Below are 15,479 nucleotides of genomic sequence, written 5' to 3' on the forward strand. Positions count from 1 at the left end.
TATAGACTGACAGTTTAGGGTGGCACGTGAAAATTTAACCAACAGTCCCATTTGGCAGGGGTTGCAGATTCTCAATGGAACCTTTTTGATATGAAAATCTCCTAGACAAAGGATGTCAGTTGTGTTTGCTACAGCTTGAAGGACTCAGAATGCAGCTCTTTGAGCCCTGCAGACCTTCACCCAGATGCCTGTCATTTGACCTACCAGGCCATGACAAGGAGCATCTAGCTCCCTTCCTCCACTGGGGTCAGAGCTCTGATTCAGACTTGAGTTAGGTGCTGGCTGGCAGGTCAGCTCAGTGCCCAAAGACCTGCTGTGATGACCTTACCACCTTTACTTTGTAAATGGAAAGCTGGAAGGGATTGCATTGTCTCATGTCACAGAGACAGAAATGCACTTTCTTGGTTCTTGCCCTCTGTCCCTTGTACTGCTGGCTAGCTGTGGTTAGCCACTGATTTCCAGTCCAGAAACACATCCCAGTCAAGGTCTGGGTCCAGAAGCAATGCAGAATTCACTGTGGCTAGTATGTCTGTGCCCAGTCTCTTCACCACAGTCAGGATCTGGGACTGAGTCCAAGCTAGTGGCTTTCCTGATTACAGAGATGACAGTGTCTCCATGTCACCCAGCACAAACAAAAGAGCTGATTTGTGGCAAGTTGGAAGCTGATATTTAAAGTTAAGACCACAGATGCCAAAGCCAAGCTCTGCGGGAATCAGGGGCTTTGAAATTGCAGGAAGCTTTGCCCTATTTGTGTATGGGGCTCCTCCCCTGCAAAGCAGGCAGTTGTCCTGATCTAAGAGTTGAAGCCAGCAGAACAGCACACCTACCTTTTCCAAGCAGGACTGATGCCCTCACAACAGCTGAGTGAGATTTCTCCCCAGGGCAAACAGGGATGCTTAAATACCTCTCCTTCTTCCTAAGGAGTGTTCCCTGAAGAGACTGCAGAGGGAAGGAGATGAAGCACAGGTACCTGGTCACAGGACTGGAGATGAACAAGCCCTCCTGCTGCTGCTGCTGAGCCCATCTTTATATACGGAAGCATGATGGTGGCTGAACGGATAGTGTGTGTGCTTACAAGGTCACTTCTAATCAAGAACCTGGAGCTCTCAGGTGTACTCATCAACTCCGTCTTTCTACAAAAGGCAGCTAGATATTTTTTTTTCAAGATCTCCAGGGAATCCTTAGATGCTCATGCTTTCCTATGTGTTGCTCTGAGACTATGTCCCAGGGTTAACTAGGAAATGTGGAGAAAGCAGTTGGAAGGATGCTTTCCTCAGCCTTCCTTTACAGCAGCAAAAGATTTGTAGCAACTAAAGATGCACAGGCGTGGGCTAGTTAAGTATGACAAGGAACATTTGGCAGAGGGAAGATGTTCACACACAAAATGAGCGTCCTCTCGCCACAGGAGATGCCTCTCCCTAGACAGAAAGTGCATGGCTCTTAGTGGACCATGAACTGATCACACAGCACACATAACCCTCCCCTAGATCATTGAGTAATTCCCAACTTGGGCCAAGTGAGTATGCAGGGGGTTTGTGGACTTTTTAATGGTTCAGACTATGATGCATTAAAAAATGACCAGTTCCAAAAATGATCTTAGCGTCTATCCAGTTCTCCAAATCTACTAGATAAACAGCGTGTCAATCAATATTCCACTCTTGAAACTCCTCCCACATCTCAGGACCTCTTTGTTTCCTTCTTCTTGGATGTGAGACAATAAACTCAGAAGCTACTGGCTCAGCGTGGCTTTGGTGGCTGTCATTTGTCTGGGACCACTCTCAAAAAAACCCACTTTCCTTGAGGTTGAATACTCTCCAGTGAGCAGATACTTACAGCTTTGCACACTGTGAGACATAACCCCACAGGCCTACAGGAATCAGTCCTACCTGTATGTTTGAACAGGCCACATGGACTCAGTGAAATTTTAACCTAACCCATGTAGCATCTAAACTGGCAATGATCGCCTTATAAGCTGTAGCTAAGGTGGCCAAGGATAGGCTCTTGTCTGCACACTAGACCTGCAACTGATTCCACTTGCTGTGTGGGCACTGAGGACCTGAAAGATCCACTCATAGCAAGAGGATTATGACATAATATTCCAGTTTTCAACTTCAAATTCTTTATCATGTTTTGTTGTTGTTGAGGTATCAAGATAAAATTCTTTATCCAAAACTGGATTTGGATAAAGTAATAGCAAAGTAATAGCAATCCTCCTGCCTCAGCATCCCAAGTGCATTATAGGTATAAACTGCCTGCCATTCCTAGCTTTGCTATTTCTATACATGAACATTTTACAGACTCAAGCACATCCTAGAAAGTCTGCATTAAGTTAACCTTGATTTTGTGATTCTCAGCTAGAAGTGGGTTTCCCCCCCCCTCCACCATCTCTCTACTCTGGGGACAATTGACAATGCCTGAATACATTTTTGATTGCCACAACTAAGAGGTAACGTTCTACTAGCTACATTGGACATCTATTTTGGATAGAGAGATGTCTGTGCTGTGGTGACAGATCTTACAGCACAAAGTGCAGCCCATCATAACCTAGAATAGCCTGGTCCTCGGGGTCAATAAAGCCAGGCTTGGGAGAGCTTGCCTTGAATTCCTAACTATTTAAGAGTTAGGGAACTGTGTTGTCTGAAGACACAGCACGTTCAGTACCTCCTGCTTGGCCTGGATGTTCTCACTGTCTCGTGGCCGGTTTACCTTTGCCCCTCTTATCTGTCTTCGAGCCTTCTGCACAACAAGGAACACGACATGTTCTTTCTTCCCTGTCCTTTCCACCTCTTCATTCATATCAAGGATACTCATGGCCACATCAGTGTCAAAGAAGTCCTTGGCCACAGCTTCAATGATGCCTGTAGTAGAATGAAACCCATGGTGAGAAACGGCAGAAGCCTGCACACTGGCAAAAAGCACCGCAATATCTGGTTGTACAACTTGATGAGTGTTCTTCAGTTTACCAAACCCAAGTCCGTGCCTTGCTTCACGATAGGCATCATATGAAGGCTCGGTGGCAAGAGCACTCAGAGATTTAAGTTTTGTGAGTTTGAATAGCAAATATGTCCCTGTCATTATAATTTCTACTTCAACATCTATTCATGTTTTGATTTCAGGAAGACACCTAACTCATTAAGCAAACTCCATACATGATGAAAGCAAAATTCCACTGGAAATGCATTACAAAGATCATGTGTTCAAAACTGTTATTTTGGGAATCCAGCTCAGGGGTAAAATCCAAACTATGGAGAAAGCAAGCATGAAGTTGCCCATCAACAGCAGTGTCTACATCACCAAAGGATCAGTAACATCTACAAACAGTAGCAGGGGTACCTAAGGGGAGTATGATATATCCAACCACCTAGGTGGAGGTTAAGGGCTGGATACGTACCACCATGGAGGAGTGTGTGGACTTAGAATACAGAAGTAGTTCTGTTTGAAATAAAATGACAAAAACAGACTACATACCAAGGCTTTTCTATAATGCTGATTTTTAAAAAAGAGTCAGTAGCTACAAAAATCTCCACAGAATTATCATAGCTATGCAACCAACTGTGCAGATTGTTAAAGAACATGTCTCCCTCTGGTGTTCCAGAAATTCTAAAAATCTCCAGATCCTTCAGATCATGATGACAAGGAAGCCAGTCACTACAGGGGGTGGAGTACCCCGCTCACAGTGGATCTATGGCCACACTAGAGAGCTACGGGATGGGCTAATCCATTTCCTACCTGGTACGATGTGACACAGACCACGTCTGTCTGAGTAGTAATGGAGACGCATTGCCCCGTCTGCTCCTCCCTCCACTCGAAAGGACGGTGCGTTCATTTCCTAATTAACAGACACAGCACATTTCCCCACCAGGGACGCACATTGTTTATATTATGGTTTATATAGGCTCATAATATATATTGATTTTTCTAGGTTAACATACAAAGTAGTGGGTCCGTCCACAGCACCTTTATACATCATAGTTTACTCTTACTCAGTCTCCTCCTAGACTGGCCCTCCACACCCTCCAGCTGTCTCCATTCCTCCCTCATTTTACTCTTTGGCTTCATTATCACAAGTGTTCCATCACCTCTACTTCCCACTTCCCTAAGAGCTCTCTCCTTTGATGATCCCGTTTTCTATTCTGTGATGCCAACACATACATGTTAACATATGTACATATATGTACATGTACATAATATTTGAGTGTGTGTGTATGTGTGTGTGTGTGTGTGTGTGTGTGTGTGTGTGTGTGTGTGTATCATTATGTGTTTCTGGTGCCTGAGAAAGTCAGAGAGTATTGAATCCTCTGGAACTGGAGTTACAAACGGTTGTGAACTGCCGTGGAGGTGCAGAGAACTGAGACCACGCCCTGTGAAAGAGCAGTAAGTTTATTTTTGAGACAGGATCTCACTGTGCAGCCATGCTGGTCTATAACTCACTACACAGACCAAGCTGATCTCAAACTCACAGAAATCTGCCCACCTCTGTCTTTTCAATGCTGGAATTAAAGGAGTATACCACCACACTTGGTCTATAAATATATAATTTTAAATCCATGTTCTGCATGTGGGAAAAACACACATAGTATTTGTCCTTCTCACTTTGGTTTATTTCACTTGACATAATTGTTTTCAGGTGCATTTGTTTTCCTGAAAACATCATTTTATTTTTCTATATAGCTGCATAAAACTGAATTGTGTACATGTATCATATTTTCTCTGTTCACTGATGGACATCTAGACTAGTTTCATTTGCTGGCTGTTTAAATAGTGCAGCAATAATCATGGATAAGAAAACGTCTCTTTAGCTGACCTATAATCCTTGGGTATCTGCCCAAGAATGGTATAGCTGCATTATGAACTACAGTTTTTAGGTGGCATGAAGCAATGTACCCATGACCACACAGAGAACTACAATAGCAGGTCTCCATCACCACACATAGAGCCATGTTCCTATCATCTCTCCATTCACATAACATGACCACTTCAGCTCCGGTTGAGGAAGTTTACCCCAAATCTCACTCCCTGAACATTTGGCATTTGGCCACTGGGCTCAACCAGGGAAGTTAAAATGAGGTTAATGAGAGAGCCATCGTTGGGCCTCCATGATCTTAGCACCAAGCTGTGCTGCTTCTATCTACTCCCAAAGGGTTAGATGTAGCCATACCTGGCCTGTGACCAAGCCACGTGAGCCTTCTCACTCCGGAAGATTGGTGGCTCAGAGACCTCACAACTGGAAAGAATAAGCTCACTTTTGTTCCCCTTGAAAACTAGACCCCTCAAGAACATACCAGAAGAAATATTGCTTGTCCAGAAATAACTGTAGACACTTCAACAGAGCCCTCTTATGACAGGTAGGGGGTTTTGTGAGAAAAAAGTCACTGGAGGGGTCTCTGAGGGAATGAACAGGGAGTCCCCTATTGCTTGCTTGTTCAGCAGCAACTCAGCACCCAGGACACTGGGCTTTGGTCTAAGCTAAGGAAGAGGTGTAAGAGACTACTGTCCTTTATGGTGCAGGGATGCTAGTGAAAACGGGTTTCTTCTTGACTTTCAAATACTTATTTTATATTCCTAAAAGTGAGTTAGTGTATGTGATGATTCAGCTTCCTCCCAGACTGAAACACTCCATGCTTCAGGGAACTTTCTAAAGACAGCAGGTTAACCATTTTACCATCATAATAATTAAGGAGGCACTTTAGCAAGCATGGTCCCAGCTTATCCACATAACAACCCACCCAGGGTACCAATGAACACAAAATACAGAAATAATTAAGAAAGATCTTGGTCAGTTATAAAGGGCCATAAGAATGAACTGTTTTACATAAGTTAATAAACTACTATTTATCCTATGGATGAATACTGCATCCAATAACTGACCAAGATTTTTTTTTCTTTTTTTGCAGTAAAGCATTTTGATGTCTAAGAACAAAGTCTAGGCATTTGAATTTCCAGTAACTTCTACCAAGACCAGCAAGGCATGAACTCCAGAAGGACATATCCTTGTTGGGATTCAGCTTCCTAACACTTCAGTCCATCACCCCATGGGTTAATCAGTGTTGGATGGCTTCCAGTTCTGGCTCTCGGTCCTGCCAAGTTTTTGCCCCCTAGTACTTTACCAATCCTAATCTGGTTGCATAAGATGTTATCAGCTCTACCCAGGCCAGGAGACCTGAAGAGAGATGTGAAGATCCATCACAACCGGCCTTTCAGCCCTTGCTCCCATTGCATTTGGCTTCTCAGATTTATTTCACGTCTGCATCTATCCTTCAGACGTGCTCCCCTCACCCACCACCCCAAGGCTAGAACTCTGACTTTTTGTCAGCCCATTTATAAAGGAAGCCAGTGGGTATTTATTCTCCTCTTTTCCCCTAAGAGAGCTCCTGGGCCCACTGATGCCAGCGGCCACAGGTTGTGCAGCTCCTCTGCAGGGGACACTGGGGAGAGCTTGCTTTTTTTGACCTCTAGGACCACCAAGAAAAAGCCCAGATGGCCTTACCTGATAGGACAGTGCCAGGTAACTGTGGAGGGCATCTAGATTTTCAATAAACTCTGTGAGATTTCCTCCAAGTGTCCGTAGCATCCTGTCATAGCCGGACATCTTACAGAACTTAAAGAAGTATTCGCCAAAGAGCTTCAGAATGGCTTCCATGGAAACATCTGTGGAATACATACCCCACTGAGTCAGACTCCTAGAAGGTGTTGGTATCCCTTGGGTGGCTTTTAGTCATATACAAGTGCTCAAATCCCACCACTGAGATACTTGCTGACCTTCTAATTCTTCACTTTCCTCATCAGTGACACGTCAGGAATCACCTCAGTGTAACATGGCATCATAAAAAGCCATGGAGCATCTAAGCCATGAATCCCTCCTTTCTCTGTCACATCTAAGAGAGATATTTCCCAGTGGCCCAAGAGAGAGCTGTAGAGATAACACTTCTTTGATCACTGATCCCGAGCCAGATTAACTCAGGGCTAGGTCCCCTACCACCTTACACACCTTCAAACAACAGGCTGTTGTGGAATTAAGGGCTGCTTCTTAGAACTGACTAGCACTTCAGTGCAAAGCGATTCTGCTCAAAATTCACCCATAAGAAGAGAGCACATAGCTGTGCTGTTCAACCCCTTCCCTCTCAGCTTCACCAAGCCCCTGTCTTCCTCCCTTCAGGGCTGTTTTCACCTGGCATTCTCCATGAGAATTTCCCTATCTCCAGGACACCTTGACTGGGATCTCCCTGAGTGTTGCATTTCTGTCTTCCTCTCAGAGAATTCTTGTGAACAGCAACCGAGGCCTACCTCGGTTTTTGTTTTGTTTGTTTGTTGTTGTTTGTTTTGTCTTGTCTTGTTGCTAGATAACAAAGTAAGTGCCGGATGCATTCCTGAAGTAGAGCTACAGTATGAGGTAGATTGAGGACAGGCTAGGCTGACTCCGTGACAGGCTTCAAACTGGCAGTTCAGGAGACTAGGCCCAAATCTCTTTCCAAGAACTGGGCAAGCCCTGGCTTCAGAAGCTGCCCCACCACCTGGCCTGAGGCAAGGATAATGGGTCAGCAGCAGTTTCCAGACTTCCTCAGCAACAGTCAACAGTTTCCAGCCTCCCAGGTCCCCGCAATGGTTCTGGAATGTCCCTAAAAGATAGACCTCTCCAAAATTCTCCTAATGTACTTTAAATCTGGCCTGCGAGTGCACTTTGGGATCTCTCCATCTTTGTAGATGGTAGACACCAACATGATGGACCCGCAGAAACAAACAAACAAACAAACAAACAAACCACTCTTTGCGTTTACAAACTATTCGAGTCTAGGGTATCATTTTTCTGGCAATCATAGACCCTTACAGGAGTATGGCCCAGTCTCCCTATTTCCCATCTCATGATGGGGACAGAATGTATCCCTGCAATGTTATATAATCAGTTACTCTTCTCAGAGTATGCTAGGATCTTGGGAATAGATGATCCTGTTAGTGTATCTCTCTTTGTTCAGATGAGTCATGGAAGGCAGTTGGAGACTCTGACTGAATCCCAAGTCCTCTGCACCACATCCCACAGCCCAACAAGGTACAGGCTGCTCTCGAGGTCATTGTGGACGGAGAATGAAGACTTCACTGGTATGGCCAGCATGGAGATCCCTGAAAACATTCACATCCTTAGGGCAGGGTTCTGACTCCTGGTGGAGCTGAAGAGCATCCCTGGGAATCCTATTGGAGCCATAGTTCCTGACTGTATCCTTTGAGGACTCTGTTTCTCCCGATGGACCTGGATCTCACAGTGAGGAGGGTCTTGTTCGGCAGAGCATTTCCATGAAGAGTACTACAGACTGCCAGGGATGCAGAGTGGTTCTTACTTCCAAGTCTTTGCTCACTTAAGATGCTCAGAACAGGAAAGCCTTATGGTACGAGCCTATATGTAGCTATAAGCTACTCAGGAGGCCAAGGCAGGAGGATCATAAACTTTTGGCACGTCTGAGCTATAGAGTCAATTCAAGGCTGGCCTGGACAATCTAGTGAGAACCTATCTCAAAGTGGAAAATAAAAAGGATAGAGATATAGCTCAGTAGTAGAGGGTCACTTAACACACACGAGCCCCCTTGGCTCAATCCCTAATAATATGTGCATGTACAGGTGCACACACACACACACACACACACACACACACGTCAGAATAGCAGGTTCCTTGCAGCTCTCTGTTCATAGCCAGATCTCTGGGAAGATAATTCTTCTGGAATCTTGCATATTTTGCCAAGACTACTAGCTAGGTCTTCTGAGTCTAGACAAAGGTATGGATAGAAGGGTGGGAGAAAACCAGGGCCTGTGTGAATTGTCTCTTTTGTCCCTTCCAGCTGACAACAAACTTGTCTATGCCAGAATTCAGGAGCCACCTGCTCACTCCTAAGTGAACTGAAATACGTTCTATTCGGGTCTTTTCCAACCCGGGGAAGTATGCAGACAGGTGTGGGACTGTTAGTTTCTGTTTTCTCCGACCCCTCCCTGTTGCATGAATTCAGCTCATTCAAGCTGAGATGGAACAGCTGGCCTATGCAGTGTGCAGCCTGGTGCTCTATGCAGGTGCATCCTGTCACCTGCCAGGAACTGTGACTTGCTCCCTCTCCTTCTCCCTGGGGACCTGCTCCTTTGACTTAAAGCTGAAAACCTGGGGTAGCAGAAACCCACAGTGTTGGCTGTTTTGGTTCTAGCAATTTTGCCTCTGGGTGCTTGGCACTGTTGACAGGACAGGGCATCCATCTGAGGCTAACTTCCTTAAACCACAACCTGGGCTGTGGTGAGAAGCTGCCATCTGTGCTGGCCTTGAGCTGCTTCTGGGATTCCTAGTGCAGAATGCCTGTCTGAGAGGGGACAAAGGCCTCTTTTTTAAATCAACAGCTGTCATACTTTTGTATACAGTTTCACCTCTGTGAATTTAGGATTCTAAGTGCCCTCTGATTCACAGGAGACCAGAGACAGATGGAAAATGGGAAGAGAGTGAGCCAGAAACACATCAGCTTTAAAATATTATTTGCCAGTGCAAACAAACAAACAAAAAAAATCTCTAGTATCTGAATTTTTGCATCCTTGTCTATGAGAGGCAAAGTTTTAAAAAGGGAGGTGCTTATCTGTACAAATTAAACACCAGCAGTATAAACCGGGGACTTTTGAGATTAGTTACCTAAGAGACCACAGTGGGAATGGGGTCTAGACAAGAGTTGTGAAGGGTGGGGAGCTGGACTCTATGGATAGCTCCAGAGCTGTGAATCACCTTACAGTTTCATGTGTGTAAATAAGGATAGAGGAGAATGCCGAGAAAGAAAACAAATGCAAATTAATATTCAGGATGTAATCTCAGCTATTCAGGGGACTGAGGCAGGAGGACCACCAGTTCAGGGATCAAGTGGACTTCAAATACAAAGCTAGTTCACAACCACCCTAGGTAACCTATAGTGAGACCTTATCACAAAATAAAAACTAGAGAGCTTAGGATATAACTCAGTAATAGAGCATTTGCCTAACAAGTGAGATGATTGAGGTTCAATTTCTAATATAAGAGGAGAAACACACACACATACACACACACACACACACACATTGTGGAGGGCAGAGACAGGAGTCACTGGGGCTTACTGGTCACCAGTCTAGCTCAAGGTTCACTGGAAGACCCTGTCTTAAAAAGAATAAAGCATTGGTAGGCAAGGCAGCGCACTGGGTAAAGGTACTTGCCAAGAACCCATCACCCGAGTTTGGTAAGGATCTGCATGGAGGAAGGAAAGAACAGATGCCCATAAGTTGTCTTCTGACCCCTTAACACACAAGTCATGGCAGGGTCACACACTTAATATAAATAAATGAATGTAAAACATTAAAAATACACAAAAAAGAAGACAGAGAAAGACAGAGCAAGACATTCTCACATACAGTGCACACATACACCACATTCATACACACACAAAGATATGACATAAGACCATGAAGCCCATCATAGGATAATAGATAACTAGATAGTAAAGGAGAGATCAATAATAGCTAGATAGATGATATAGAAACAGATAGATAGATAGATAGACAGATAGATGATTGGCAGATGATAGATGATTGATGATTGATGATGGATAGATAGAACGATAGATAGATAGATAGATAGATAGATAGATAGCTGGATAGATAGATAGATAGATAGATAGATAGATAGATAGATAGAGGATTATTAGATGGATGGTGTCACTGCTATTTTACCAAAGAGGATGACACTAGGGTCATCCTTAAGAGACAAAAAGCTGAAGGCCAGCCCACCTCTGTCTGACTCCCAACATGCACACTGAGCCAGTGTCAATGTGTCCTCCAGCCTGAGAGATTCTGCACTGATCTTGGGATATTGAGACCCTAGTTTAGGTCTCCATTTACTGTTGGCTGTGTACCCTAACCTGCATGACTGGCTTCTGGCTTTGTACATTTTTAATCTTAGGTTTCCTGTTGGTACTCTTATTTTGAAGTATGTTCGGAGAAGGACTGTAGACATTTGCTGATGGCTCTCTGTTGAAATGCATTTTACTCTGGACTTCTTAGCAGGCAATGTCTAGACAGGCACAGCTGTGCCAAGTGCCTGGTGGGAGCTGTTTTGGGTGTCTTTACTTCAGGTCACTAATAACTACATACTAATAACCTAAGTAGGCACTTAGTCTTACAAAGAATGATTACCTGTCCAATGCTCAACCTGCCATCTGGTCCCATCCTGATTATGCTAATTAGAAAGCAGAGTTATGCAGTTCACAGAATTGTGGAAGAGTCCCAAAACTCACTTTAAACAGGGAGGGGAATGACTTCCTAGAGGCCACTTGGAAGGCACAACACCAGCTTCTTGGTGATGAAACATGTTTTTCTCTTTGCCAAAGGATGGAGCCAGTCTCAACTGACCAGCATAATTTATTAAACTGGAAAATGCATGTCCTGGCTGGGCCTCCCTCTCACTGACTCGTGGCAGTTGTACAAATACAGAGAAATTGCAAGCTTCCCAACAACACCATGATTTCAATCACTTGTGTTTGTTTTGGAGAGGAAAGGGGGGAGAGAGAGGGGGAGGAAGAGGGAGAAAAGGAGAGACAGAGAGGGAGAAGGAGTAGGGGTATGTGTTGTAGAGTTGGTCTAATGCTTGTATTATGTTAACTGGATCCCCAAAATTGCACACATCCGCAAGATGCTGAGGTCCCTGCCCCCAGTTGGTTTTGATTGGTAAATAAAGTTCCCAGAGAACATTGATTGGTCAGGAGACAGAGGAGGGACTTTTAGATGTCCAGGCAAGGGACCAAGGAAGGAGGAAGGAGCTAGCCTCCATGCCTGGGAGAAAGAAGGAAACACCAGGTCTTGGAAGTGCAGAAGAGAGAGCATAGCCATCATGTAAAAATCGGGGATGGTGAGCCAGGTGTGATGGCGCACTCCTTTAATCCCAGCACTCAGGAGGCAGAGGCAGGCAGATTTCTGAGTTTGAGGTCAGCCTGGTCTACAAAGTGAGTTCCAGGACAGCCAGAGCTATAAAGAGAAACCCTGTCTCGAAAAACAAAAACAAAAAAACAAACAAACAAACAAAAATCAGGGATGGTGGTAAGTTATAACTCAGGAATACTGGAGCAGAGTGTGTTGATGTGTTGGCCATGTAGAGGTTTAGAAGTGGCCCAACCATTGAGATGTTTTGGGCATATTAGAATATAAGGGTGTGACAAAAAGACCACCAACAGATTGGGAAAGGATCTTTACCTATCCCAAATCGGATAGGGGACTAATATCCAATATATATATAAAGAACTCAAGAAGGTGGACTCCAGAAAATCAAATAACCCCATTAAAAATGGGGCTCAGAGCTGAACAAAGAATTCTCACCCGAGGAATACCGAATGGCAGAAAAGCACCTGAAAAAATGTTCAACATCCTTAATCATCAGGGAAATGCAAATCAAACAACCCTGAGATTCCACCTCACACCAGTCAGAATGGCTAAGATCAAAAATTCAGGTGACAGCAGATGCTGGCGAGGATGTGGAGAAAGAGGAACACTCCTCCATTGTTGGTGGGATTGTAAGCTTGTACAACCACTCTGGAAATCAGTCTGGCGGTTCCTCAGAAAATTGGACATAGTACTACCGGAGGATCCCGCAATACCTCTCCTGGGCATATATCCAGAAGATGTCCCAACCGGTAAGAAGGACACATGCTCCACTATGTTCATAGCAGCCTTATTTATAATAGCCAGAAGCTGGAAAGAACCCAGATGCCCCTCAACAGAGGAATGGATACAGAAAATGTGGTACATTTACACAATGGAGTACTACTCAGCTATTAAAAAGAATGAATTTATGAAATTCCTAGGCAAATGAATGGACCTGGAGGGCATCATCCTGAGTGAGGTAACACAATCACAAAGGAACTCACACAATATGTACTCACTGATAAGTGGATATTAGCCCAGAAACTTAGGATACCCAAGATATAGGATACAATTTGCTAATCGCATGAAACTCAAGAAGAACGAAGACCAAAGTGTGGACACTTTGCACCTTCTTAGAACTCCCATGGAAGGAGTTACAGAGACAAAATTTGGAGCTGCGACAAAAGGATGGACCATCTAGTGATTGCCATATCCAGGAATCCATCCCATAATCAGCTTCCAAACGCTGACACCATTGCATACACTAGCAAGATTTTGCTGAAAGGATGCAGATATAGCTGTCTCTTGTGAGACTATGCCGGGGCCTAGCAAACACAGAAGTGGATGCTCACAATCAGCTATTGGATGGATCACAGGGCCCCCAATGGAGGAGCTAGAGAAAGTACCCAAGGAGCTAAAGGGAACTGCAACCCTATAGGTGGAACAACAATATGAACTAACCAGTACCCCGGAGCTCTTATCTCTAGCTGCATATGTATCAAAAGATGGCCTAGTCAGCCATCACTGGAAAGAGAGGCCCATTGGACTTGCAAACTTTATATGCCCTAGTACAGGGGAACACCAGGGCCAAAAAGGGGGAGTGGGTGAGTAGGGGAGTGGGGGGGGTGGGTATGGGGGACTTTTGGGATAGCATTGGAAATGTAAATGAGGAAAATACCTAATAAAAATTTTAAAAAAAGAATATAAGGGTGTGTATGTGTTTGTGTGTGTTTGTGTCTGTGTGTGTGTGTTTGTGTGTGTGAGTGTGTGTGGCTATGTGTGTGTGTCTTTCATTCGGGAGCCCAGAACAGTGGAGCAGGAAGCAAGGAACATGCCTCCATTGCAGGGACAATTTCAGTAGAGTTATTTGGGTTCAGCAACAGATATGCATGTATATGAAGGTACATGTACCCATGCGTGTGAGGGCCAGAGATCTCTCACTAAACCTGGACCTCTTTGGTCAGGCCAGATAGGCTGGTCAGTGAGGCCCTAGGATCTGACTGTCTCAACTTCCCAGCACTGGGGTTATAGCCTCATGTGACCATGCCATCCTTTACTAAAGCTTTAGGGGTCTGTATTCAAGTGCTCACCTTTGTACAGGAAGAAGTTTACTCCCCCCTACCCCCTGTGTATAGAGATTCACGATCCCAATGTTCTATTTGTGCAATGTACCTGTCACGGTTATCTTTCTTTTGAAATAGGACCAATGGATTTTCTAGAAATCACAAAAAGAAAAAAAAATGTCTGACATAGTCCTGTCCCCTCACAGGCCTACAAACTCTAAATGTGTTGTTTGGGTTGGAAACAGGGCCAGGACAGGTGTGTGACAGCATCTCCCCCTGAAACTGCTGCCCCATTGAAGAGTATTGTACAACATCATTACAAAAAAGTTCATGGGCCAAGTGGTCTACAAGCATCGTCCCCAAAAACTGCACAGTCTAAGTGATCTGCAGTGTGGTTACCAAATTCACAGGCCAAACGCTCTACATCATTCTGGAGATCTAGATACTCGTTAGTCTTTGTCTCTGAGGGCATTGGGTAACAGCACAGCACAGGCGTGCCTTAAGCCACAGAACCTTATCCCTTATCCCTGCTCTGCCCGCATGTGGAAGAAGAGACAGGGTGAGCCTCTAGTGTCAATTCTTAGTGGAACACTTTACATCTAAACCTAGTTATTTTTCCAACTGCCAGCACCCTGGCAGCCAACACCTAAAGACATGAATTTTGTCATGACACAATTCAGTCCACAGAAGCTCTTAGCTCAAAATGGTACACACACACACACACACACACACACAGAGAGAGAGAGAGAGAGAGAGAGAGAGAGAGAGAGACAGAGACAGAGACAGAGACAGAGACAGAGACAGAGAGACAGAGAGAGAGACAGAGACAGAGAGAGAGAGAGACAGAGAGAGAGAGAGACAGAGATAGATAGATAGATAGATAGATAGATAGATAGATAGATAGATAGATAGATAGATAGATAGCCTTCAAGAACAAGCTATTTGTTGGTGACCCATTCTCTGGACTATGAAATGACATACCTTTTCTCTAAAAGGTACTTGTGGAACACTTTAAGCATCACAATCTGTATAGGTTCCATTGGGCCAACTCAATTTTAACAATATACCACAAAAGGCAGACAGACACCACATAAACAAATGGGCATGGCTAGGTTTCAATAAAATTTTATTTACAAACCAGATAGGGTCCCAGGTTTGGCCTCTAAGCTCCATTGCAGATAGTTTACTGACCACTGACCAAAGGACTCAGAGCATTATTATTAATTTTATCCACAGCCATTTGAAGTGAACAGCAAAGCCCATCTCAAGTTTTAAGGAACGTCATTCATACATAGTGATTCATACATAGCAATGTAGCCTGCCTTTCTTTCAGGTTCAACAACCTTCAGGCACATTTGCTGAGGCCACTCTACCTCATGCTGCTTCAAGGCTTACCCTTGCTTTGTGCTTTTACTGAGTCCTCCCCAGAGCCTCCTGAGGTATTGTTCATTGCTGAGGAGAAGACGCTCCTCTCAAGGAAATTCTAGATAAGTCAGACAGCTGATAGGATAAGACTGAGGCTGC

General features: G+C 44.4%; 1 protein-coding gene across 6 annotated transcripts in view; it reads right to left on the reverse strand.

Annotated features, from left to right (window-relative positions):
• Positions 1 to 15,479, reverse strand: part of Gucy1b2 (guanylate cyclase 1, soluble, beta 2) — an 83,357-nt gene that overhangs the window by 43,438 nt on the left and 24,440 nt on the right. For 5 of the 6 annotated variants that reach the window (XM_011245061.3, XM_006518987.4, XM_006518988.2 and 2 more), the window contains 4 exons: positions 6,488 to 6,648; positions 3,730 to 3,829; positions 2,662 to 2,858; positions 828 to 939 (listed from right to left, as the gene is read on the reverse strand). In XM_011245061.3, coding sequence (XP_011243363.1) covers positions 828 to 939; positions 2,662 to 2,858; positions 3,730 to 3,829; positions 6,488 to 6,648 — 570 coding nt within the window. The remainder of the gene's footprint in view (positions 1 to 827; positions 940 to 2,661; positions 2,859 to 3,729; positions 3,830 to 6,487; positions 6,649 to 15,479) is intronic. The other variant, NM_001204340.1, reaches the window with a different exon arrangement.

Source organism: Mus musculus, chromosome 14 (genome assembly GCF_000001635.26).
Source record: "Mus musculus strain C57BL/6J chromosome 14, GRCm38.p6 C57BL/6J".
NCBI lineage: Eukaryota > Metazoa > Chordata > Mammalia > Rodentia > Muridae > Mus > Mus musculus.